At 36.3% G+C, this 26,793-nt stretch overlaps 1 protein-coding gene across 4 annotated transcripts in view; it reads left to right on the top strand.

The window, feature by feature from the left end:
• EVC2 (EvC ciliary complex subunit 2) overlaps positions 1–26,397 on the top strand; it is a 71,270-nt gene extending 44,873 nt beyond the window's left edge. For 2 of the 4 annotated variants that reach the window (XM_038178250.2, XM_027457402.3), the window contains 9 exons: positions 829–1,289; positions 3,841–4,045; positions 5,542–5,664; positions 11,570–11,797; positions 14,071–14,285; positions 15,658–15,745; positions 21,854–22,047; positions 23,260–23,361; positions 23,851–26,397. In XM_038178250.2, coding sequence (XP_038034178.2) covers positions 829–1,289; positions 3,841–4,045; positions 5,542–5,664; positions 11,570–11,797; positions 14,071–14,285; positions 15,658–15,745; positions 21,854–22,047; positions 23,260–23,361; positions 23,851–24,121 — 1,887 coding nt within the window. In that variant the 3' untranslated portion in view covers positions 24,122–26,397. The remainder of the gene's footprint in view (positions 1–828; positions 1,290–3,840; positions 4,046–5,541; positions 5,665–11,569; positions 11,798–14,070; positions 14,286–15,657; positions 15,746–21,853; positions 22,048–23,259; positions 23,362–23,850) is intronic. The other 2 variants (XM_038178248.2, XM_038178249.2) reach the window with 2 other exon arrangements.
• The last annotated feature ends 396 nt before the right edge of the window (positions 26,398–26,793 follow it).

Genomic DNA, 26,793 nt, shown 5'->3' with positions numbered 1-26,793 from the left:
TAGTTAGTTGTACCTGTTCCAGGGAGGTGTTACAAACCTCTGTGCAGACAGGCAAAAGACCAGCTGAGGTTCTGGAATCAGTGAGGCAGATGGCACAGATCTGTTGCAGTCATTGTTTTCTGTGGATTTTCTGGCTGGGACATAAATGGTTTTTATTGCACAGTTAAAACTCCTGCAGGTCAACTACAAAACTCTGCCTAAGGGATGTAGGAAAAACTACATTAGATTCTTTACATTGGGTTAGGTGATATATCTCTAGGTGACCAAAATTAAGTGAGATTAATTTTACCTTTTGTGGGATATGTGTTTCAGTGTTTTCTACTCTTTAACAGATGTCACTACAAAGAGGGACAATAGGCATAAAGATGGAGACTTCCATCTTTGTTGTCTTTATTGTCAGTATAGGTAGCTTTGGTTTAGCCTTCTGGTGAAATTGCTGCTTACTGTAAGAAGAAGGAGAAAATCAAAAACAACAAAAAAAAATTTTTTTCTTCTTCTTCGTTGGTATTTGTTTGATTGATTTGTTACTTCTGGAACACTGCCAGATCATTACAATTCAGCTGTTTGTCACTACGTCAAACCACAAGGTCATACCTTTTTTTAGGTGTTAGCCCTTCTATCAATAATCCAAATTATGATAGGCCTGCTTGATGCACACAAAGCCATAATGTCGAGGACTAAGTTAGTCTCTGGATGCTGAAAAGTAGTTTCGAGAACACTCAAAACCAAAAGTAGAAACTTTGCTTTGCTATGCAATATGTAATTAAAGAGCTGGAATTTGAGGGCTGTTCCTTCTTAATCTTGTTCCTCTTTTAAAAAATGAATCAGCAGAAAGAGCATCGAAAGGAGCAGCTGTCACTTGGGGACCCCTTCAAAACCACTAAGGAGGTCACTCACTACCTGAGCCACTGGAAAAATCTTTTGAATGATCATGCCATTGAATTTGAAGAACTTACTGAAAAGCTTGATAATGAGGCCAGTGAAGAGCTGAAAGACCTTATATTTAATCTAGCAGAGAAAACTATTGAAGAGCTTAAGCGTGTTCAGTATGGAATATTTGTACAAGAACTGGTAAAGCTCAACGTGCCAAAGATGTTCCTGCTGGAAGTTGTAGAAGAGCATAAAAAAGAGATCATTATTAAACGTGAACAACTTGAAAGGGAAGAACATGAAAAGAGCATGGTCGCTGAAGAGTTGCTGCAGCTCACAAGACAAAAACTAAGCCAAGAACTGGAAGCTAGGTTTTTGGAACAAAAAAAAATAAGGAGTTGGGAACAATCGGTATTCATGCAAGTATCTCTATGTCTTTTTCTTAGTTATTCTTGTAAACAGTGATGAGCTAGGAGTTGTCATACCTGTCTGAATGTAATTGTTAATGATCAATTATATGTCAAGCACCTGGGAATTGATTTCTCACAAGTGCTCAGGCCCTGCAGAGCCAGCAACATGCACTGACAGTCTGACACCTCAGTAGAGTTTCCAGGAAACAGAATTTTTGAAACCGAAAGGTGGAGTGATATTTTTATACTTCACTTCACTTTGTACCAGGTGTCACTTGTGCATCTTTCATTATTATTCTTGGTTTGTTCTCAGAGGTCCAACACTTTGCAAATGTCATTTACTATGTTAGGCCTAATGAGCCCTGCACTCAATTTTGATACATTCGTTCCAGAAACAAGTCAAGCCTTATTCATCAGGTGCTAATTTTATGCTTTACAGAAGCATTTCTACATATGTCATAAATATACAGCACAGTAGCGTACCTCTGTGGTTCAAGAGATCCACACATCAGACTTGGCCAATCTGTCGTGCTGACAGAGTGCTGCTGATGCCGAGGCCCCAAGCTGCTTCATACCTCTTCTTTAAAGTAAAACAGTTTTGCTCAGGCAGTTTTGTCCTGACAGCATCTCTGTAAGTTTTTCTGCTGTACAGTGTAAGGCCACATAAAAGAAATAGGAAAAGAAACCTTGCCCATTGCAAGCTTGCTTTGTTAGAGGAAAAAAAATCCATTTCTGTCCTAGTTTAGTTTTTAATTTCAAAGTCCTTGTACTTTATTCAGCATTTTAAATACTTTTTCAATAAGCTATTCCAGTGTATCTTCTAACTTGTCTTATTATCTCTGAATATATTGCTGAGAACAGACCTGCAAGAACAAGGAGGTAGATTGTATGACCCGGCAAGTCTTTCGTTTTTATAACTTATGATTCCATGATAATTGTGCTCTAGTCTGCAGTGTCACCTGATGTATTGTTAGATGCTATCTGTTTACTGCAATAGTAAGCTGATTGTTTTTTTCCAGTAAAATACTGGCAAATACATACAAAAACTGCAGCATTATGCAACTACTCTACCAAAAGTCTCTTAAAATCTGTCACTTTATGTTCAGTCCACTGTTGATTTTGAGATTTCTATCACAGGTCCCAGCTCTTTCATTTGTGTTCTCATCTGCTATTTTTCACGAAGAATTATTTTGACTGATAGCTTTTCATTTTTGTTGCTACTGAAGAGATAAGTTAGTCCAAAGTTCCTGTGAAGACTTTTTTTTTTTCAATGCTAAAAGTCCTTATTAAATATAGACTTTACAAAATTGTGATTTGCAGTCTTTACACACACACATACATACACACACACACTTGATTTTCTTCTAATGAATGTCTTAAGACAACATGAGAAATGGGAAGTATAATGGAAATGCTTATTTGGAGTAATACTGCATTCATTTTTTTTAGGTGAAAACTTTACAGCATATTAAAATGTTTTAGTTTAGGATGTAACAGTACTTTGCTGAATCAGTAAACAGAAATAGGATCTATTTAGATGCAGGATTTCTAAACCCAGGGATATTTTAGTGCAACTATGAGGTACTTTATAACTATGATATGTTGAATTAAAGCTTCAGTCTTAATGGAACATACAGTATAATATAATATAATAATAATAAGCTACTTAAAAAAAAAAAAAGTGATGTTCATGCTTTTAATGCAAATGCATTTTTGGGAAAGAGAATTTGTTTAAAAGAAAAGTTAAACTACTTTTATGAAATACTCTTAAATATTTCAGTCACAAGATCAGAACATGAATATAGTCTAAGGTTAGTCAAAAAATGGAAGATGAATTTAGGCTTTAGCATGTTCTATTTTTAAGTCAACGTCACCTTGACCTGAGGAATAGTTCCCTGGACTTCTGTGTTGAGAACCTTCCTTTGACAAAATAGGAACTTTTTGAGTGATTTAAACTGTTGAAATATAATCCATGTTGTTCAGACCGATAAAAGTTTTTTTTACAAAGAATAGGTCAAACCACTTGGTGATGGGGCAGATGACATATATGAGTTTATAATACAGAGATTTATTTTATTTTATTTTTCTCCCCTCTCAGTAGCTTGGTCTGCTGAGTGCTGAGAAACAGCACAGGGAGGCTTTACAGGAAGTCTTTGTCTTGATTACAGCCCCAACAGCCCTAAATTCAGGGTTTGTGTTGTCTGAAGTGGTAGAATAATTCTGTACATAAGAAGTTTGCTCAAATTTGTGTTTTTATATTTTTTTATTCCAAATGTGTTTCCTTTTGAAAATAATGTATTGCAGTCAAGGAAGTACTGTACTTAAAATTTAAGGTATACTCATGGATATTTTAAACATTCTGGGCAGCTCAGTCCTATGTGAGATGAATGAGATTTATGCACAATGTAAAGAATGATGGTCATGGTCCTGTAAAGTATTCTTGTGCATGTCTTTTAAATTTTGTCTGTATCACTGAACAGCAAACGGCTTTCATTGTTGTTTTTTGTTTGTTTGTTTTGTTTTGTTTTTCTGTTTGTTTGTTCGTTTTTTCTTTTAACAGGCATCTTCTAAGTTTGCCCCTTTCACTATCCGAAGAGGAATTGCTTAAAATGAGACAAGAGTTCCACTGCTGCTTTTCTCAGGTGGACAGCAGCTTGGCTCTGCCCAAGATAAGAGCAAGAACTTTGCTTCAGGCTTTTGAGCTGGAGCAAAGGGATGTGGAGCTGCAGAAAGTTGATCAAAATTTGGCAATGACCAATAAACAGGTAGGCACAATGTGGGGTCAGAGTGGGGATGCATGAAGTGTTCATGCATGCATCCACAGTTGTTGGCCTGATCTGCAGATGAAGTCCATGGTTTCTCCATAGAGATGACAGTGATGTGTGCTTCTTCTGTGTGTGGATCAGTAAACCTTAAAGATAACAGTTTAAGCAGCAGTCAGATATGCTTCCTTCACATACACCTGCATAGATCTACTGCTTATGTGTCCTCCAGTCTTGCCAAGATGAAGGCATCTGTATAAAGAAATGGTTGGGTGACCAAAAGGGGAGAGTCTACTGAAATGTCAAAAACTGGAGAGATGATAAACTTGATTCTGAATATCAGGGACAAGTTATGTCCTTTACAACCCAAATTGAGATTTCGCTTGCAAACCTTCTACTTCACTAAATTTGGCACTAAAGTAGGGAAGGACATTGTTGCCTCTTGGCAATAATACGGGCTTGATTTCAGGTTAGTCTTTCCAAAATAATTGGACGTGTACAGAGGTGGTTTTATTTTGTTTATTTTAAATCCAGATAATAAGATGATCTAGACAATCTAATAAGTAAATTTAAAGTTAGAGAGGCTTTCCCAACAAGAAATATCTATCAAATTTAGCACTGTTTTTTTTTTTTTTTTTTGTTTGTTTGTTTATTTGTGTTTTTGTTTTGTTTTGTTTTTAATAACACTGCGAAGGGTGTTAAATTCCTTTTGTAAGATGCAAAATCTTTGGAATCATAAATTGTTTTATATTCTTAAACAGGAGAAAGAAAATTGTTTCCTGTATAATGTTTCTGATACCATTGTAAAAGGAGTACTTTCCCTTGCTTTGTTTTGCTTCAGTTACATTTTCTAAATGTGTAAACTAACTTGGGATAATTATATTAGGAAGTAGGCTTGTTCAAAACCTTAATAATTTCTGAATTACTTAAGAAGGAAAATGACTTTGCAATAGCCTTATAGTTGAACAAGTGTTATCATTTCCCTGAGAGTTCATTATACTTAGTTGATATTCTTGTAAAGATATATAAAGGTCAAGAATAATTTGATTACATGAAGTGGTGCCTATTAATAATACCAGGTTCATTTGTGATTCATATACTGTGTCTCTAAAACAATGCAGTTCTTGAATTAATTTTCTTGGTTCATTTTTAACTGTGCTGAGGAAACTATGTATCAGTTAATATCTTTTATTGTCACTACTAAAGGTTGTATAAAACCAGCTTTATAGCAGTTTTCCTGGAAAGAGTGAGTGAGTGAAATTTAAATGAAATGAATGAAATTTTAAAAATGAGTTTCCAGTTTTATCTGAATGTCTGAAAGGAATCATCAGAATGAATGCACAGCACATGCATTTCAGAAATATTTTCTCAGTGAAATTTGTCCTTTTCAAGTGTTTCATTAATTGGTCAATCTGCCCAAAATAGTAAGTTATAATCTTAATGTTACCATATCCATCTACCTCTTACAAATAATGCCTTTTTTGCTCATCTTATCACAGCAGCATTCTAAAATGAAAAAATCAGGATCCAGGAGTAGAAATAAAATAGATATTCTGAAGAAATCTTTACAGGACAAAATTTTAATTTATGAAGACTCGGTGAAAGATGAAAATGTGAATAAGGTAAATGTTAGATTTTCCTTTTCTGGGGTCAGAACCTATATTTTAAGTAATTAAAGAATAACAGTTCTCAGTCATGAATAAAATCCAGATAAAGAAGGCATGTGGTGCAGTGGCATGGTCTATCTTTTTACTCATACCTGCATTTGTCAAGATGAATTTAAAGATTGATAGTTTTGACTGTTTAAATTTTTGCACCTTAGTTACAGAACTGCTTTCATGTCTCACTCTTTTTTTCCTCTGGTGGTTCTGGGGCTTGGTGTATGCATGATTGCAAGATTCCCCTAGGTACTCTGGGTTTCTTAGCACACCTTTCAAATTATAGAATCATAGAACAGTGGATTGTGCTTCACTGCTGAACAAAATTTTATTCATGGGCCTTATTAATGCTACTCAAAATGCAGAAATGGGTTCTTAGATTCCAGTATGTTTTGAGTAGTTTTATACTGAGTTTATTTGTACACAACTCATTGAAGGGGAGCCTTGATTCTTGTTGGTACCTTTTAAAAGGGTCCTAATCCCAATCTATTGTTAATCTTTGAGGACTGGAAGGGCCAGTGTCAATATGGGGTTTTGGAGGTTTTTTCCTTCTCTGCCAATAGACTTTCCATGTGATATTCAACTTCTTCAACCTTTCTCTACTTTATTTTCCCATTTGTGAAATATAAGTAATATTACTTCTTTGTATCTGAGGTATATTACAGTGACAACAGACGTAAGTAGTGCTCAGCTATATAAGCACTAGGCAGAACAAGTGTCATTGGATGTTGAAATTGGCAGAATCATAGAATCATTAAGGTTGGAAAGGACCTCCAAGATCATCTGGTCCAAACATCTCCCTACCACCAATATCACCCACTAAACCACGTCCCTAAGCACCATGTCCAACCTTTCCTTAAACACCCACAGGGATGGTGATTCCACCACCTCCCTGGGCAAACCATTCCAATGGCAGGTAAAAAATAATTTCACAAATGACTGCAATACCAATTTTATTATAAATTTGGAAGAAATTTTGTACACCTATTTCTTGTACTTTTTGTACCTGGATCCCAAGTAATGGGTCAATATGTTTATTCAGAAATAATTTTACTTTTATGTGAGATTAGCATATTGTTATTATTGGTTGCAGATGGTAAAAGCAAAGGTTTGTCTAGTCCAACATCCAATCTTTGAAACTGAGAGCAGATGCTTAGGCAAGAAGGCAAAGAGTGGCCAAGTGTGTTCTACCAGTCTTTAATAATTTAACAGCTCTTATCCAAGGATCTAATTCATAACTGGAGGCATTTGTACTTTTGGTTTCAATTCCTAATACCATGATCTCCAAAATCTCCTTTCATTTTTTTTATTTATTTTTTTTACTGTTACTTAAAAAGACAATTGAGTGTATGTCCTTCTCTTAGGCATTTGTTTTGATAACACATTTGGTGTGATCATTGACTTAAACTTTTGTTAGAATCTTATTTTAAAATTGGAAAGCTAGCTTCTCTAAGCCTCATTGTTTTAGTTTTACATGCACCATCTGGCATACCTGTCGTTGTTTTAATTGTACAACTGCATATTAGTTGTAAAAAGCCAAATGCTTTGGGCTTTTCCCAATAAGGAAACTAAACTATTGTTAAGGAAACTCATTAGTTCTCGCATTATCATTAGAACAAAGAAGTACTGCAATAAACATTATGTTGATCACAGAAGAAACATTTTTTTTCTGCATTTTCCAGTTTGTTGCCTCATTCCTCATTTAGAATCATATGCTTCTAAATTTTGCATTAATGTAAACACTTCTATCATCTAACTCAGAATTAACTATCTGATTTTTCACAGCCAATTCACAGCGGAGGAAGAAAAAAACAACAACAAAAAAACCACAACAATGGAGCAATGTTCTGCTTTATTTCTCCTGTGTTCACTGCTGCTTTTCTCATGCAGTGTTCACGTAGTGTTGTGGGTTCTTGCAGCCTACAGGATAGCTATAAACTTTTTTCTAGCCAATGCTTGTGAAAACAACAGTGGGATATATTGTTTGGAAATCCTATAAAACAGACATGCCAGAGAAGAAGTTGTAGACAGGATGTAGTGAGCTGAGAGGCCATAAAAGAAGGTTTAAGTCCTAGTCTTATAGTATGCAGACTGTCTAATTCCTCTGTGTTTCATAGCTGTGTTGAGGTGTCCTGTGCACTTGGCATGTCGATGTAGCAGTTATTTTCTGAAAAAACATTTACAAAAGACAGCGGTAAAACACGTTGTTTCTTCTGTTTACCCTTCTGGGCTAAAAAAAAAAAAAAAAAAAAATCAATAGTAATAGACATGCATGAGACAAGTCTTTGGAATTACAGGTAATGAAATACATTTTCAGGGCAAGTCAGTGGGAACTTAAGAACTGAGACCTTAAAAGATCAGATAGTCAGATAGTATGGCTCTGAAAATTGCTAATTGCTTTTGAGAGCTTTATCCTCTGTCTCAAAGGACAGAGGTATAACAAAGATCAGCAGTATAATCATTAATTCATATGCTGTTCAAAACAAAAACTTGAGTCTTATTGCAGAAGTTTGTCTTGTTCACAGGCTTTCAAAGAAAGATTTTGTTTAAAAATTTACCTCGGCACTGATATGTGGAATAATCTTGGCTTCCAGGCCTTTGTCTTGTGTCAATGACTCATAAGAATATCTTGAAATAACATTTTGGATTTTGGAAATCTGTTTGTTTTGACGAGATAAAACAATGAAACAACAAAAAACAAACCCCAGTCAGGTGGGCTTGTCTGTCTTCTGCAATCTAATTCAAAGTCATGATCCGTAGAATGTTCTGCAGTTTTTGATTCCATTTGATTTCCAATTGGTATTGCTAGAGTACAATATGGGCCTCTGAATGCTTATGAGCTGTTGGACTGTGAGGTTAGACAGCAAATGTTAATGTTAGTAGCTTTTCAGTAAAAAGCATTACACAGAGAAGAAAAGGTCTCAAATTCATTTTACTTGTTTCTCACCTGCCTGAATATTGAAGATATATACATAAAAGTAATATTAATATTGAATATTTCCTACTGAAAACTGGAATGTAGGAACAAGCAATGGATATTTCGGTATCTGGCCTAAAGTACAAGTCATCTACTTTATAATTTATTTATTTATTTATTTATTTATTTATTTTTATGAGCACTTGGAGGCATCTCAGGTCTTTTTTCATAACTCCAAATTTTGGCCATCACTTTTGGTTTTCACTGGAGATCTCTGCCTCTAGTGCTAAAAAATAACAACTTTAATTTTTAGAATTTTGTTTTACTCTATTTCCAGTGTGATCTCTGAGCTGAATTTTCTTTCAAACCCAAATATCCAATATGCTTGTTATGCATATGCTTTCTTAATTTTTAATGTCATACACCTATGTTTTTCAAAATCAATTCTTTAGATAACAGTAATATTGAAAGACAACGTCTGTCTTTTAAGATGGAGACTTGTTAAAAATAACAATAAAATTATATGCTATCTTACTCTTGAGTTGTACTTGGCTTAATTCACATTACTCAAAAATACTTCATGATGGTAACCTTCCTTCCCTTGTGTTCAAGGACATTCCAGATGATATAATGGAGACTTTGGAGAATATCACATGAACATACCACAAGCATATTTGGTTGCAAATCACACTGTAAATTTAACTTCATTTACTGGGTAATAGAATTTGGATGAAACACAATCTCTCTTGGCAAGTTTCTTATCAATATAATTTCCAGAGAAAATTCTTGGGCATCATATTACATGTTTATTGTCTCAGGGATCTAAAAGCTTGGTGGCAGTCTCCATAAATGCTGCTTTAAGGTTAACTGTGAATAGAGTCAAAGATATATAATTCCGATTAGCATGAATAGAATACAAAGCTAACGTGAATAGAAGGCTAATAAGGTGTTAATGACTTGAGTATGTATCATCTTTCTTTATTTTTGCAGAGATATGCTGAGGGGCCAAATAAGATCTTGTGCCAATGCAAGTCATAAAGTGTCTAAAGACTGTAGTTCACCTTCAGTGTTATTGTTCGCACTTGATGGCCAACTACTTTATAATTCTCTTTCCTATAAGTGGTGTGACTCACCAGTGCCACAGGGTGTATGTTGACAAGTGCCTGCTAGAGCTTTACTCTCCATCTCTCCCTGGGGCCTTCCTTCAAAGCAAGCGTCAGGGCCTGCTGCCTGGGCAAAGACGGGCCTGCTGGAGCATCTCCTTAAGCTGGGCTTCTCGGTTACTATTGTGAATTTTGGGCATCTCAAAAATTTTAATGAAGGGATAAGGCTAAGAGTATGTTTAGTGGTACAACACAGTGCTACTTATGCTAGTAAAATGTTGTAACTAACCAGATAATTTTAAAGAAATTTTGTTTGAGATTATGGAATTTATTGTGTAAAAACTCTGTGATTCCATGTTGCAGAATATCTCAGAGGACTATAAACACAATGTTAGCCTTTCTAATAAACATACAGATCTATTTATTACTCCTATTTTCTAGACAGGTAGAACTGTAGAGAGATTAAGGCTGCACATACAGGATGCCTTAGGATCCATGCTAAGATACCTACCATGTAGGTATCTGAATTAAATAGGGACATCCCTCTCTTCCTGTTTGTTAAGAGAGGGGCCAAACTGGATGGGATACCTTTCCATAGTATGCAAATGGGAGTACCTGCTCTGAGTGACAGTAACTTAATTGAAATATCTTTCAAAGGGTTTGAGATGCCTCCTCTGATGGCTGTGGTCCTTCCATTCTGTCACAGGGAGCGGTTGCTTGAGCATTTATGTTAAATAAGCATTTTCTTAAGTCTCCAATATTATTTCTGAAAACTTTTTTACATGCTGTGAAACTTCTCGGATGTTTTTTAGGAGCAGAAGAGAATTTAGAGATGGAGTGAGAGAAACCCTGTGCTCAGTTATCCAGCATTGTCATAGTTGGGCTGTTTCTGTGCTTAGATTCTGGGTTCAAAATCCAGTGAGTAGTGCAGCACTTGATGTAAATTCTAAGTAATCGAGTTGCAGCTCTCATGCTTGTGAATGCTTGCTAAAATTATTGAAATTTATCTAATGTCTTTGAGGATTCACTTACCCAGATGTTTTTTTGTGTAGTCTCACCTAGACATCCACACTTACATATCAGTAGAAAGATTTTTTTTTTAGGGTATGACACACACACCAAAAGTACCTTTTCCCTTTTCTTTAAACGGAGCTTAGAGTGACAAGCTCAGATGGAAGCATCCAAAGAGGGTAATCGCAGCTGGCCACTAACCACATTGTCCTGCAGAAAAACAGATTCAGGGGCAATTTCACTGTCCGTGAAAGTCACTGGTAGAGTATGGAGGGCTTATCAATACCATTGCATCTGATTCTGTGCTTGGGAATGCAGTTTGCCTTTCACCCTTGGGTTTTCTCTGTGTCTATCATTTTGGATATCTGGCATTGAGTTAAAGCAAGTTGATTTCATTTTTTTTTTTTTTTTTAACTAATTAGAAAGATGTATTTTGTCTTTCTCTTTAGTCACTCTTGTATGTAAGCAGAGATTTGTTTGTGTTATTAATTTTTACCTTTGTTATATTAAAAATTAACATAGACCCTGTATTCCAGGTTAGTATTATTAGAGTTACCTGTACACTCCTCCCCGCCTCAAAAAAAAAAAAATCTAATTGGTATCTTACCTTCCTGCAATATTTTCTGATCATTTATATACAGTAAAAGCTTGAAATTGAATGTTAAAAAAAAAAAAAAAGTGTTTTTAAACAATGTATCTCATTATAAGATAACAGCTTTGATTTCTTTGCTGCTTTAATCCAGCTTGTTAATTGCAGAGTAGTAAAATCATGAGTGTTCACATAAGGTTTTAAGGTTTTATGTTAATCTAGTTACCTTTTGTGTTTCATTTTTTTTAGGTTAATTACGAGTTGCTGCTTGAGAAAGACTGTCAGCTGCGTGATCTGGAAAATAAACTTGGAGAGTATATTGCTTCTTTACAGTTTCAAAAGACTGTTAAAAAAATCAAAATGTTGGAGCTATATACTGCTATCATAAGTGTACAAGCTTTGCTCTTTGAACAACTAAGCATGTCAAAAACCCTGTCAAAATTGGAATGTATTCAGATTTTGGAAACCCATAATCCAGTAAGTAATGAAGTTGTGAGAAAGAAAAACTGTTAGGAGACAGCAGCTGAGACAGTAGCTTATTTGACTTTGATTTAGTTGCACTGGTTTGCAATTCCTCATAGTCTGGTCTTGAGTTTCTGTGTTTATGTGCACTCTACTGTTCTAAATAAAAGAAATAAAGTAAAGGAAAATGTTAGTGCCAGAGAAGATTATATATTGTGGTTATTTATTTTTGTTACAGTACCATCCAGAGATATACAGTCAGAAAGAGCAGTATTTTGATGACTAGTTAAATTTTGTTGATCACAAGAAAGAACATTGGGAAGAGATAGTGTCATGATTCGTCATGAATGTGTTACAATTTTTTTGACAATATAATGCTAGCCATACAGGAAAATCCATAAATACACAATATACTTAAATCATGGAGATTTTAAAGTTTTATATATATATATACACACATATATATATATATTATTATTTTTAATGTGTGAATTTACTTACCTGTTTGTCTCCCTCCAAGCATACTCACATTGTTTCTATACTAGAAACTTCAGAAAGACCTCTTCGCTTCATTGTATTTATTACACACGTTACATGTATGTGACAGTTTGCTGTTCCTTTTTTAATACTTCAGTATTCCGTATTCATAAGGATGGGTTTTGTCTGCTATTTGTGACCATCCGAGTGAGGCTTGGGAGAGCATTGGAGTTGAACAAACAAAATGATTTTTTAAGAGCAAAATCTCTTTGCTAGAGGGCATCATTAGAAAGCTATTACTATGAAAACTCCTGCTTAAATTTTAATGCTCTCATCTCTACAGAGCTTCTTTTAAAATGGCAGTTAGTATGCTTATACCCTTCCATTTAAAAATAAATAAATAAATCATTAAAGCTGTAGAGAACTGAGAAACTTCTGCATAGACAGAGTATTAAAATATTTTAATCTGGGTTTATTGCCTTTAATGCAGGAATTATAAGAGGTCCCAAAGAAAAGACTGGGCTTTGTCCCATCCTCTGCAAAGAGGTTGTTTTTAGCTTCTCTGTCCTTGAAGAAATGGCAAAAAAAGTATTGAAGGAAAGACTGAAAATAGAATAACTAACACTGGATTCTTTATCCAGTGTGCAGGAACTGAGGAAAGCCTTATTTGGGAAAAAATATATTTTAGGCATTGTTGGTTTACAGAAACTATCTCTTGGTTATCAAACCTTTGTCTCTTACTGTGTTTTATTTCTGCTCCTTTGTTCCACTACCTGGCAAAATACTAACATCTGTTACTTCAAAACAAATACATCAGATTACACTGGATTCCCTAATGCTTAACTACATCAGTGATAGTTTTACCAATCAGTGAAACAAAACACATCTGGCTATATGTGAATTTGCTTCATGCTCTTAGAGATAGCATGTTAATATTATTTTTTTGGTGTTAGGAGAGTAGATCTGAGCTCCAGTGTCACATCTTGCTGACGGGGGAGCAGACGCTTACTTAGATACGCCATACTTCAATGAATTTATAGTGTGAATACAGCTGATGAGGTGGAAGAATAGTTAGATAAAAAAATCAGTATTTTTTCCAAGCTACAGGTTGGGAAGAAAGGTGCTCAGGTATTTAGTAAGCAACTTGTTTGAGGTCAGACAAGAATGACATTGGAAGACTGGAATAAGAACCCTTTCTTCTGATGTCTACTTTGATTCTTTGTTCAAAGAGGTCTTTGGCATGAGAGATCCAGCCCACTTAAAACTTCAGGTTTAAACCTTTGATTTTTAGACCATTGTATTTGAATCCTAATTTTATTACACAATTTAGTGTACTATTGTGAATTTATTGAATTACTGTCTTTGAACTTCATATCTTTTTGATACTAGCCATTGATGCAATGTAACTAAAACTAGTTTTGTGGAGTTTCTCAAGCTGTTTCAGTGCCTTTATATAGTTCATAGACTAATTCTGATGGTGCCATTCTTTTGCTTGGATCTCAGGCTTGCTGGTAGTCTTCTTTCTAGATGTCCTCTACGTAGGAAGGTTTCAGAGAGTAGCAGCCTTTAACACAGTGAAAATTGGCTTATATCTTTAGGCATTGTTCTCATATATTCAAATCATGCAAGTCATGTTTACTGAAGGCATTCAATGAATTGCAAAGTGTAATGACTGCACGTGGTTGGGTAGGATGAGAAAATGAAGAAACTAATAACACATGCTCCGATACCGTCTTTTTGCTTCACTCCAACTGGAAATTGTTCTTGTAAGATAATTTGTTACTTCAAGATTATGTGTTTTCAACCTCTAGGAGATTGAAGAACTTGACAGGAAGCTGGAGTATGAAATGTTGCATAAGGAGTCAGCCCAGCAGCAACAACATCTAATGAATAAGCAGAGGTGGACACCAGATGGATTGGGGCTTTCAAGTGAAGCTGTAGAAATGAATGCAGACAGACAGGTGACAGTTCTGCTAAGACAGGCCATGAATAAATGCAACCAGTTTATAAGTCTGCACCAGCAAAGGTGAGTGCTTTGGTCTCAGGTATTGCAAACTCACTGCATTCATTACAGACTTTTAAGATATCACAGAGAAACAGCAGACAAAACTTTCTGCTGTGCTGGGGAGGGACTGTGGACCAGAGCATAACTGAGAAGTCTCAGGAGCACTGAAATAAGAGATAGTTGTGTTTGGATGACAATGTTCTTCATGACAGTTGCCATATCTTGATGGAGCCAGTGAAAACGTAACAACACGTCCTAGCAGCAAGGGGGAAAAGAATTCTAATCCTGTTCTTCATCTCCCAAGAAGATGACTAAAGACGTCAATGAAACCTGCTTAGCTGGGCTCAGAGGAAGTACCTGAGACAATAAAATTGAATTTTCATCTCCACTGTAGACTGAATTCCCTGTTGTACAGTTATTTTTGATGTCGTATATAAGTAAAGGTATCAGTGGAAAAGTGAGTACCTTTTAAGTAAAGATATCAGTAGGAAAAAAAATGCCTCTTGGGAGGAATGTAGAAATACCTGTCTTGTATGAAGGCCACCCAGCAAAAATAGGTGATAATGTACAAAATTACAAAATACTAGGTTACATTTGTTACTAGTTACAGGAGTCAGAAATTACATTTCCACTTGTATTACACAGTATTAAAAAACTACCACATATCAAGTTTCATGTAAAATTCTTAGAGGGTGTTTTCCATTACAGAGAGGGTTTCCCTTGAACCCATTGCTTTATTAAAATAGCTTAGATAGACTTTGAATGCAGCTGTAACACTCTTAAGTCTGTTTTAAGTCTGAAAGGGCTGGAGCTCTCAGTGATGCAGATTAATGTCTGTCCTAGAAGAGCAGTAGAGGAGCAAACAGGTTACTGGCTTGGGAATACTACAGGATACAGCTGTGTCAGTCAGGCCTTTAGAGGAGTGACAGCTCTTTTTTACTGTTTACTTCTAAACATAATGGAAGAAATTAATCTTGTGCTTTTCCCAGATAACATTATAATGGCTTCATACTTTGGTCTAGAAAGAAAAAAAATCATCAGTAATGAGGAAGCTAACAGTTTACTGTTATTTCAGAAACAAAAAGGTCCACAATTTGCTGAAAAGTGTGATGAAAATGACATGATGGGGAGACAGGTTGAATGACAGTTCTTTGGAGCAATTTCAGATTTGTATTACGTGCAAGAACATGGCCTCAAATTCTGCTCTGATTTTGTGTTGTGGTTTAGGGGAGAAGAGAGCAGGAGAAACTGACTTATTTTGGAAGTTACACTGCTCAGCCAACTTGGCTGACAGAGTTTTGCCTCCTGAATGGATGACTTTCAGTTATTGTTTCCTATGATACAGTCATTGCACCTGAGAAGATTTCAATGTTAATTCTGTCTTTCACTTCAGCTTGAGAGATGAGCAGTGGAATTGCATGGTGCTTGAAGATCTCCTGGAAAATATAGAAATGGATGCATTTTTGGCACTTTATAGTCAGGTAAGCATGAAATTGAACAAAGTTTCCAGGTTTATATTACAGCTGTATCAGCAGATCAGCTTTTCTTCTTTTTTGGGAACTGTTGCAGATATATTTGGACCCAGTTCTGCTAATAGTCACTACCAGTTCTGGTGTCTGCAGCATATATTACCTTTGACTTCAATTAATTCTGACCTACTTTTCAGCCTTTTTAATTTTACTGTTATACTACTTATTCTTCACTTATAAATCCTTTCCGGCAGTTGTCCTACTGCATTTCATTCTGTGGAGAGAACTAAATTGCTTGAGTTTATGACAGACAGATTTACAGACAAATTACTATTTGATTTCCACGTGTTAAGACGGGTTCTGTTTAGGTTTCGGTCTTTCATCTGAGAAATGAATAGCACTGATTGTGTTACAAAACTAAATGACAAAAGCACTGCTAGTTAAATTTTCTAGTGTCATTACTCATACTATTTTCAGAAAGAACATCTCTTCTTCATTGGTCATAATTTATTATTTGTTGGCTGCCTGTCAGTGCCACAAAGGGCATTAAAAGTGAATCACTGTTGTTCCTAAATTTTATTTGCAGGTAAGTAACTAATATCAGGGTAAAAGCAAAAACAAACAAACAAACAAAAAACTATAGATTCTACAGCTTTTCCCATCTAGGTGTCTTATCTTTCAAGGACAGTTGCAGTTGCAGCCACCTGTGTCACAAATTGTGAACTTCATATTCCAGCGAGCCAAGGAGGAACAACTTAGACTAAGGGGGTGTCAGCTTCTCCTGAGTCTCAGGTTTGCTTTCTACGCAGGTTTCTGAACTCTTTGTCTTCTGTTGAGTTAGATGTCTGCTTGAGATCAGTTTGGAGTGGGACTCCTGTATATTATATTTTCATTAGCAGATTCACTTGGTAGGTCACACATGCTTTCAGACCCTTACTTTGATTTGGGCAAGGAACTTGCAGTGAGGTCTCCTAAAGCTCACAAGAGTTTGATAGTCACTTCAGTCTGTCTCTCATGGGGACATGTGGAGACTCGACTCATCTGGCAGCCTGATGGTTACGGTACTGTCCTGGAATAGCCTATCTCACTTTGTGATAATGAATTACATTAGAGTGGAATTCAAACCTGGTCTTGTGCTTTCCAGGTTTCCTATTCTCTGGGCATAATAATATAAGCACCAAAAATCCATTCTGACGTGTTTTTTAAAGTGTCGCATTTGAAGGTGATGCTGGCAAGGTCACAACCAGCATTAACAGCTTTCTACTTTTAAATCCAAGCTATGTGTTTCCATAGCTTTTATATTAATGTTGTTTTCCTCTTCAATTTTTATGTTGCAACCTTTTTTTTTTTTTTTTTTTTTTTAAACTGTCTTGCTACCATATTCACCTTGAATTTGGCATATGGTAAACAGATACGGCTGTCAGCAACTGCTGAATTCTACTCCAGCCTTAAACTCCTTCTCATTATGTTTCCTGCCCCAATGGCTGCTGCATGCAGAGCTCCTGAAAAAAAACTTTCTGCTATCTGCCTTTGTAGGATGTTTACGTGGTTATTCACCAAACAGTGAGTTTTAACCTGATTATTTCTTTACAGCTTTAAATTTTACATGTATTCATTTCTGTTCCGTTAAAATAACTTGTGTACTGCTGATGAGGCAGTCACCAAGAATTTTCAGTTATGCATTAAGTTGTGGAACAGTAACATGGGCAGCAACAGCTATAACACTTTTCAGAGGTGATATTAAATGGAGGCTTCCTTTGTCTGTTTGTAATTGCAGTTTGTGTAACACATGAAAATTTCAGAACATGTTTCTAGGTGAAAAGAGGATAGATCTTTTGTCCTGTTCAACCTTTCATTTTTTTTTTTTTTTTTTTTTAAATTTGGTAAAACGGGTAAGGTGTTAACAGGCTTCTATGAATATTTTGCTGAAACATACAATGCTTCAGATACTTGTTGAATATCATAAATGTAAGATAAGAAATAAATTATTTTCAGCATCAGTGGAAAATAAACATCAAAACACATACAAAAATTGAAAATGCTTTGAAGGGTCCTTTGGGATTTGCTCGTCTTTCCCTATACTGCTGTAGTTTAAGTCATAGGTCTTGGTGGACCAGTCTTGTAGATTCTTTTATACTTTTTTTTTTTTTTTTTCCTAGTCCATTATAATTTTGTCTGACAAAACATTTTGCATCCAGAAATGCTGACTGGTATGTAGGCTTTAAACAGCACAGACCAGCTCTTCCAGATTAACACTACTGAGACTGTTATCATAGTGTAATTTCAGTGCTCTTAAATCTGCTTTTGCTTTGTAATTTTGGACTAATTGAAGGAATGGCTGGGACCTTGTACAATGTTCATTTAGCTATTTCCTACTCTGGTGAAAACACTCAGCACTAAGTGGGAACTCTTAAAAAAGAACATGAACACTGCATTAATCTTGTACTCTGGTTCTTAGTTTGCCATACCCCTGGGCATAGAAGGGTAGGAAGAACTTGCATATAACAAGCCAGCTGCTCAGCAGAAGAGTTCTTATCTTGCAAAGGATGATGTGAAATGGCTTTCTGCTGCTTATGAGTTAGCTGTGTGTGATAGAGCCTCAACGTTTACCTCTCTCATGAAGGCATTAATTCAAGATGTGTGCCATATTACAGATGAATTCAGATGAATCATCATATTCAGATGAATGCTGAAGCAGCAGTGTAGGACTTAGTAGAAGGGACACCAAGAACAGAGGGAAACCAGTGGCTGAGTGCTACTGCTTCTGACTTTGAATCATTTCAAGAGAAATCCTTTCCCAACAGACCTTCACCTTTTTCTTAGCATTTCAGTTCAAACATAGTGCTCTTTTTCTTTTGGAAGTATTGATCATATTTATCATTCAACTGCCCAGTACTTACTGTTACTGTAAGCTAGTGTCTGTTCTAGAAGTTTTTTAATAGCGACACTTCTTGTGCTACATTCCCAAAGATCTTACATCTTGGCTTAGGGAAAACTGAATCAATCTTGCTTCTCTACAGCATAGGTAAACCATGTTGATTATGTTGCTGACAATTTAATTGTCTTCTTGTGATGACTGTTGGGTTTCTAATCCTTTGGCAAAGATGTATCGTGAAACAGCTCCTGAACAGCATGGTAGGCATTCTGCAAGTTCAGAAATTAAAATAATTGTTGTGCAGATTACAGATGCATGCAAACAGTATGTCGTAATTTTCACAGTGCCCAGTCCCTTTAGCACCCTATCAGGTGAGCAATGACCTTGATAACTATAATTTTTATATCTTGAAGAAAGAAGGAGGCTTATGAGCATTATTGTCAACTCATTACAGTTTAAAAACTGGACACACTGTTCAGTGTACACTTGGGGGACTGTGCTGTATGTTTTGTGCATAAGATTCCCTGAAGAAATTTTTAGTGTATGGAAATATGTATTAGATACACCATGGTGGGCTTTTTTTGTATTTACATTTAGTCATATAAAAGGTAGTCCAGAGATACTTTGGGACACGGAGCTCATGAAATTCTGTAAAACCTATGCAGATAGCCCCTTCAGATACACAAAAATGAATTCTGTTCACAGCAATTTTCGTAATATAATAACTCCAACTGTAATTCCAAACTTCAGTAGTCTTATTTCAACTGTAAAGAAGTACACAGTTACTAGAATAGGAGTTTATTAATTTATTAAGGCTCACAGTGTCATATGTTCCTTCTTTGGGATATGCTTATCCTGTGTGTTGATATGAGAATTGTTTTTTAAATCTTTTTTCCCCGTTTTCTTACAATTTATAGGCACATTATTAAGACACATATTAAGAAACTATAGTATTGTACCTCTGTATTTTACACTTATTCTTTTCTTTATAGAGGATTTTCCCCTTTCGACTAGTTTTTAGAACTGCATTTAGCCTTCTTGGAAAACCAGATAAGTTTCACTTTCCTACATTTTGTCTTGTAGCTTACATCCCTATGGAAGCAGATCTAGGTCGATAAGAGATTTGCTAGAATGATAGTGAGTTCAGGATTATAAGCCTCTCGGTGAGAAGTTACTTTTAAATGAGCATATAGCTATAGCCCCAGGTACACTAGTTGATTTTTAGAGAAGACAAATGATGGAGACAGACTGTCATGTGGAAACAGCACGGTAAGCTTAAAACACAGCATGAATCAAATTCATTGATTCTTGCATATAGGTGTTTAAATACACATTGCTCAGACAAAATACTTAAAAGTAATTCTACTGTTTGCAAACCGCAGTTCATACATGCCTTTTTTACTCTGGTGAAATTCAGAGAATACAGATGAGGTCATTGGTGGCACAAATAACATTTTTATCCATTAATGTTACAAACCACACAAATTCCTAATCTTTGCAGTGCTTTACTGTCTCTAATATGACTGAAGATTGAAACTCACCCCACACTGGAGGGCCTTTGGTCTGACTAGTGTGACCATTCCTGTATTTGAATGCACATTCACTTCTTCCTGTTTACACAAGCTGGTCCAGGTACCTGTGGGTTTCTCTAAGTGCTACTGCAGGTGCCTGCTCACACATCAGCACGCACTTTGCCAGACATATGCTAGGTGCACCTGGCTGGTGCCACTTTTGGTACTGTTGACAGCACTGTGGCACCTTGGAGGATGACTTAATCATGAATTCTGCTGTGTTAGAACACCACTGAGGGTTGCCTTCCAGTACAAATCATTCTTGATGCAGAAAGGTAAGGGTCAGAGTGGAGGAAGGAATATTTTAAAGAGGAAACTATTACAGAGGAAAGCAGTACTGAAGTCATGACGCATATAAATAATCATCCGCATATAAATTATGGAGTTAAAGTTCCTGCTGAGACAATTCAGTCAGAGGGAAGGATGGGTCACAGAGATGCCATTTTTATGTTTGTTTTTTTTTTTTTTTTTAAGTTTCTGGAACAACAGTTTTTAAGACCAAAAGTATAACACAGAAGTATAACACAAGCAGTCTGTATACATTGACTACAGAAATTAAACTTAGCTGTCTATATTAAGATTTAAGGCTTTCTTTACATTTTCCCTACAGAAGAATGAAATCATTTCGTATCTAAGAACCATGAACAGATGTCTCTTTTTCCTTACTACGGTATCCATTTCGGGATGAACATAATGGATATTTGAAATACCCAACAACGTAGTAATCTATCATTAGCATTAGATTAGCATTTTGTCTTATTTATTCTCGTGTCTCAGTGGTTTCCATGGAAAACATGTAGCCATACTTAAGAGGCTAGGAGACTTTGGGGAGTGACTACTTCTTCATTTTGGACAGAAATCTCTGCTTGCCTCAGTATACTGTAGACTTTTTATATTTGATACACATGAGAAATCAGCAGAAACAGCCCTGGGGACAGAGTAGTTTTGACAGCTGAGCAGCAAGTAACAATGTGGTTTGGGTGTTTAGAGGGAGACAGGAAATGGGTCTGATTAATCGTCTAGGGAACAACTGAATTTGAACTTAGTCTATTTGGACACTGTGTGAATATAATTTACCAACAACCTTTGGGCCAGAAAAGGAAAGACATTTTTAAGAGGCTAAAGATGTTTCCTTCTCTTACTGGCAAGTATTACAAGCTATTCTCTGAGCTTATCACAGAATATGGTGTTATGAGAAGCTAAACAATCAAATGCCCAAACATGGTGACATGTAAATGTTGTCATTAGGTTTCAGAGGTTATTTTTTCCTTATTTTGCAAACCAAAAAATGCCATATTGCTTCATTCCTGTGTTGATAATATTAGAATCCATAAACTAAGTAAACCTTGTATTCCAGAATATGATTGCATTGTGATTTTTCTGACTGAAGGACATTGAGGACATTTCTAAGCAGAAAAAATGAGAGGAACTGGTAGTTTAGAATTTAAATTGCGTGTATCTGTAATGAAATGGGGTACTTCAACCCGTGTGTACCAGTGTGGATGGAAGCAATGAACACAAGACTGTGACTACTTGACACCAAAACCACTGAAATGATTTTCAATAATACTTTTTGTTTCTATGATGAATAATTTTTTACCATTAGCAATTAAAATTCATTAACCTTTTCTTTCTATTCCCTTCCCATGGTGCTCCCACTCATTAATCCTTCAGGAGCTCCGACTAGCAGGTTATTTAGCCAAACTGACAAGGGTGCCAATGGGAATGTTGCACAGGATTCTGAACTTGTTGCTGCCCTCCAGTTCACAAAGTGAGGTTCTTTCTGTCCTCGATTCCATCAATAAATACACAGATGCTGTTGCTGAAGGTGACAGTGCTGCAGATGAGCCTGGCAGCTGTAAAAAAAGGTAAGTGTGATCTTTTCTGATAGACTGTTGCAAAAGATTATTTCTTTCTTTTAGATTTATTTATTTATTTAAGCTATATTTATTTGCTTGACAAGCAGATTGATGATAGAAAAATAGGGGGGTTCATAAGATTTTTCTATGAAATACTTTCATGGTGTAAAGTGTTTTGAAACTGCTGCCTTATTTTATGAAATAAAATTGATTAATGAAAAGCTCCTAAGTTTTATAACTTCAGGAGTATAATTTAGCTGAATTAGGCAGTTATTTTATAGACTTATAAACCTTGCTCTGATCATTTTATTTTTGTTGACTTGAATTTATTAAAATATTGAAGTCTCTCTCCCAGCTCCCTGCCATGCATGACATGAGAAAGGGAGAAAAGATTATTTTTAAATTAAAAATAATTATCTCCAAACTGGAGAGAGATGGGTTTGAAGGGTGGCCCTAAAAAAAAAAGAAGGATGTGGACCTGTTAGAGTCAGAGGAGGGCCATGAAGATAATCAGAGGGCTGATGATCATAGCACCTCTCCTATGAAGAAAGGCTGAGAGCTTGAGACTATTCAGCCTGAAGAGGAGGCTCCAGGGAGACCTCATTGCAGCCTTTCAGTACTTAAAGGTTTCGGTACTTGAAGTACTTCAGTATTGCTATGAAAAAAAGATGGAGAGCAACTTTTTGCTTGGGCAGGTAGTGACAGGACAAGGGGGAATGCTTTTAAACTAATCTTTAGTTTAGAGGAGATTTGCATTAGATGTTAGAAGGGAATTCTTCACTCAGAGGTTGGTGAGGCACTGGAACAGGTTGCCCAGAGAAGCTGTGGATGCCCCTCCCCTGGAGAGATGTTCAAGACCAGGCTGGACGAGACCCTGAGCAACCTGGTCTAGTGGGTGGCATCCCTGCCCATGGCAGGGGGGTTAGAATTGGGTGATCTTAAAGGTCCCTTCTGACCCCAGCCATTCTTTATAAGATTCTGTGAAAAGCAGATGTGGCACTGAACCCTCTAGTTGTTGGATGTGAGCTGTTAAGGAATGGCTAAGGGTCCTTGGGACCATATGGTCTTATGTGGTCTTTTGTGCAAAAACCTTCTCATGCTCTTACTGGTTGTATTTGTGGCATTAATATTAGGGTTTTGGTAGTTAAAATAAGAATAGGGGAAAAAGTATGTGTATTTGGGGATTTGTTGCTGGAAATTTTTTCTTTCCTTTTCCTTCAGGAAGAACCAAGAGAGGTGGCAAGCATTGGAGAACAAAGTAAGGGAAGATCTGATAAACATAAGTTTGGAAAGAATCCCTTCTCTGAACAGGAGAGAAGACAGGTAAAGAAAAAAAAAGGAAGAAAAACATTTTATTATCATTAGTTTGTTATACTTTATTTCATCTCCAAAGGTTCTTCTACATCTGTTAGAAAATAAGTTCATAAATATGTTTTTTCTGACACTGTTCTAATCTTTGATGCTTGTTTCCTACAACATATTTACACATAATATGCAATATTAGTAAATGTCTAAAAAGATTTTTCTGTACTTATCAACAAAATTCACATGTTTTTCATAAACATTGCCCCACCTTCCCTATGTTACTTATAAGGTTAACTTTTCTTACGCAGTTTTGTATCTCATAAAATGTTATGCAAATTATTGGGGATTGGAAGAGAAGCTACATTTCTGTCTAAAATACGATTTTATTTAGCTTGCAGAGGAAAGTCACCACTCCTATGTCATGGTATGATATAGAAAGTGATGCTGCTTTTCTGCCAAGTTTTCATTTTTAATTCTTTTTTTTTTTTTTTTTTTTCATTAACATAGCTTGGTGAAGAAGAAGCAACTTGCCCTCCTGGAAGAAGCATCATTCATTCGTCTTGGATGTTTATCTACGCGTTCTCCTATGGAACAGTCTGGTCAATACGTTTCTGTGAACACTGCAACTGCTGAATCCATAGAAGTATTAGACACAGGGGAGAAGGTATTTTTATTCCGTGAGCAGAGAGATCCAGTCCTTTCTTTTCATAATTCTCTAAGGAAAAAGAAAAAGAACTTCCTTAATTCCAAAAAAGCTGCACATGCAAGTATGGATTAATGAGGGAAACTTCCATTTGAAGAATCAATTAGGGAAGAGGAAGTTAATTAAAAATTAGAAAGAATTGTTTTAATATCAATTTTCATCAATTTTATCAATTTTTAATATCAAAGTGTTGTTTTAATATAAATTTTCTGACATTGTAAATAGTTGTAGTTTTACATTGTCGAACTTCACAATGAGCGTTGTTCATCTTTCAATTCTTATCAATGCATCTTTTAATGGATGGACCACTTAGTGAGTAAGGAATTGGCTGGGTGGTCACACTCAAAGAGTTGAGGTCAACAGCTCAATGTCCAGTTGAAGATCAGTAACGAACAGTGTTCCTCACAAGTCAGTGCTGGGACAGGCACGGTTCAACATCTTTGTTGGTGACGTGGACAGTGGGATTGAGTGCACTCTCAGCAAGTTTGCCCATATCACCACACTGTGTTGTGCGGTCATAATGCTGGAGGGAAAGGATGCCATCCAGAGGGACTTTGACAGGTTTGAGAGGTGGGCCTGTACAAACCGCAAGACGTTCAACAAGGCCAGGTGTAAGGTCCTGCATCTGGGCTGGGGCAACCCTAAGCACAAACACAGGCTGGGTGGAGAATGGATTGAGAACAGCCCTGATGAGATGAACCTGGAGGTGCTGGTTGATGAGAAGCTCAACATGAGCTGGCAACGTGTGCTTACAGACCAAAAATCCAACTGTATCCTGGGCTGCATAAAAAGACGCATGACCAGTACATCAAGCGAGGTGATTCTCCCCCTCTTCTCTTGTGAGACCCCACCTAGAGTACTGTGTTCAGCTCTGGGGTCCCCAGAATAAAAAAGACATGGATGTATTAAAACAAGCCCAGAGGAGGGCCAAGAAGATGATCAAAAGACTGAAGCACCTTTCCTGTGAAGAAAGGCTGAGAAAGTTGGGGTTGTTCAGCCTGGAAAGAAAAGGCTCCAGGGAGACCTTATAGCGGCCTTCCAGTACTTAAAAAAGGCCTACAGAAAAGCTGGGGAAGGACTCTTAGTCAGGGAGTGTAGTGATACCACAACAGTAATGGTTTTAAACTGAAAAAAAGGGGGATTTAGATTAGATATTTGGAATAAATTCTTTACTCTGAGGGCATTGAGGCACTGGAACAGGTTGCCCAGAGAAGCTGTGGATGCCCCATCCCTGGAGGTGTTAAAGCCCAGGCTGGACGGGGCTTTGAGCAACCCGGTCTGGTGGGAAGTATCCCTGCCCATGGCAGGGGGTTGGAACTGGGTGATCTTTAAGGTCCCTTCCAACCCAAACCATTTGGTGATTCATTCTGTGATGCAACAGATGAAATATGGGTGTTTTGTGATGCACGTTCAGGCATACAGGACTCAGTGTTCCTTCAGTGCTTTGCACTGATTTTACTGTAGCTGTTTCTTCATAATTTATATAGAAAGGTTATTTATTATATAAAGCAGGTACCGATTTACTGTTCTCATATTTATGTATTCTTGTAATAAGCTGTGGTATAGCAGATGACATGAAGAGATGAAATGGATGACCCACAAATCCTCTGCTGTCTTATTTTCTCTTAGTCTAGCTAATTTAGTTTAATCTTGTGCTGTTAATAAGCTTTGAATGTTACTTCTGCAGTCTGTGTTCTCCAGTGGTAGCTGATAGTCCAGATTTTCAATGTATGCATAGGCACTAAGCCTTTCAACCCAGAGCAGTTTCAGCTTTTCATTTTTGTGTATAAATTTACTTCAGTAGAACTAAGAATGTGGCTTCAGTTCAGAACTTAAGTTTTAAGTCTTAAATATTTGCAACCTGTTGCAGTGTTTTTCTTCTCGAAGCAATGTGATCATATATGTCAGTAGAAAAGGGAAACTTGTAAATGGACATGTAATACCTTCAAAAGCTTTATTTTTTTTTTATTACAGTGCTGCCAACTGTTGTAATTTTATATGTATGTGGGTATTTTTGAAGTTCTTATTCTCAAATTTCTTTAAAGTATGAGAATATCGTTTTACATTTCAAAAAAGAGTTAATTTTCAACACCTTTCTAATTGATGGAAAGAAGTCTGTAAATGTGAACCCTAAAAACTGTAATAGGAAAATATAAATCAAAAGGAATGCATGTATTTGATAATTCACGATATTCAAGCTGGTTTCAAGGGATATTTTTGAACTGTCTTCAAATGCTATATTGTGAGGGTACTGTGATTGTGTATTTTGCTGTTTTTGAGGTATGAAGTTTCTGTGCCTTTGTATTAACAGGATACCAATTTCATTTTAAAAAATAAAATGTTACTTTGTATGTGTGTCTGCAATTGGCATCTATTCCCAATGGGGAAAAAAAACATTTTTTCCCTCTTCACTTGACAAGTTTAAATATTCATTCCACAGTAAACAGCAATTAGTGTTTCTTATCACTATTAACATTAGAAAATGTTCTATGCAGTAATTAGCCTGATAATCCTAATTATTTTCTGATTGCATTCTTCAGTCTCTTGAAAGAAGTCATCACTCTCACAGAAAAAGTAGCGTGTCAGGGTAGTGGGAGTTCAGAGTTGCTGTGTTTTAAGGCACCTGGTATGTCCTGAAGGCTAGGGTAGGTTAAGGTGAGGTCTGCTCTATCTTGAGGCAGGTTAGAGCTGCCTCTGGAGGAGGCTCAGGTGTTTCAGAAAGGGGTTCGGAAAAGTCATGTCTCCAG

Source organism: Anas platyrhynchos, chromosome 4 (assembly GCF_047663525.1).
Source record: "Anas platyrhynchos isolate ZD024472 breed Pekin duck chromosome 4, IASCAAS_PekinDuck_T2T, whole genome shotgun sequence".
NCBI classification, from domain to species: domain Eukaryota; kingdom Metazoa; phylum Chordata; class Aves; order Anseriformes; family Anatidae; genus Anas; species Anas platyrhynchos.
Note: the sequence above shows the minus strand (reverse complement) of the source record. Positions and strands in the feature narration are given on the sequence as shown.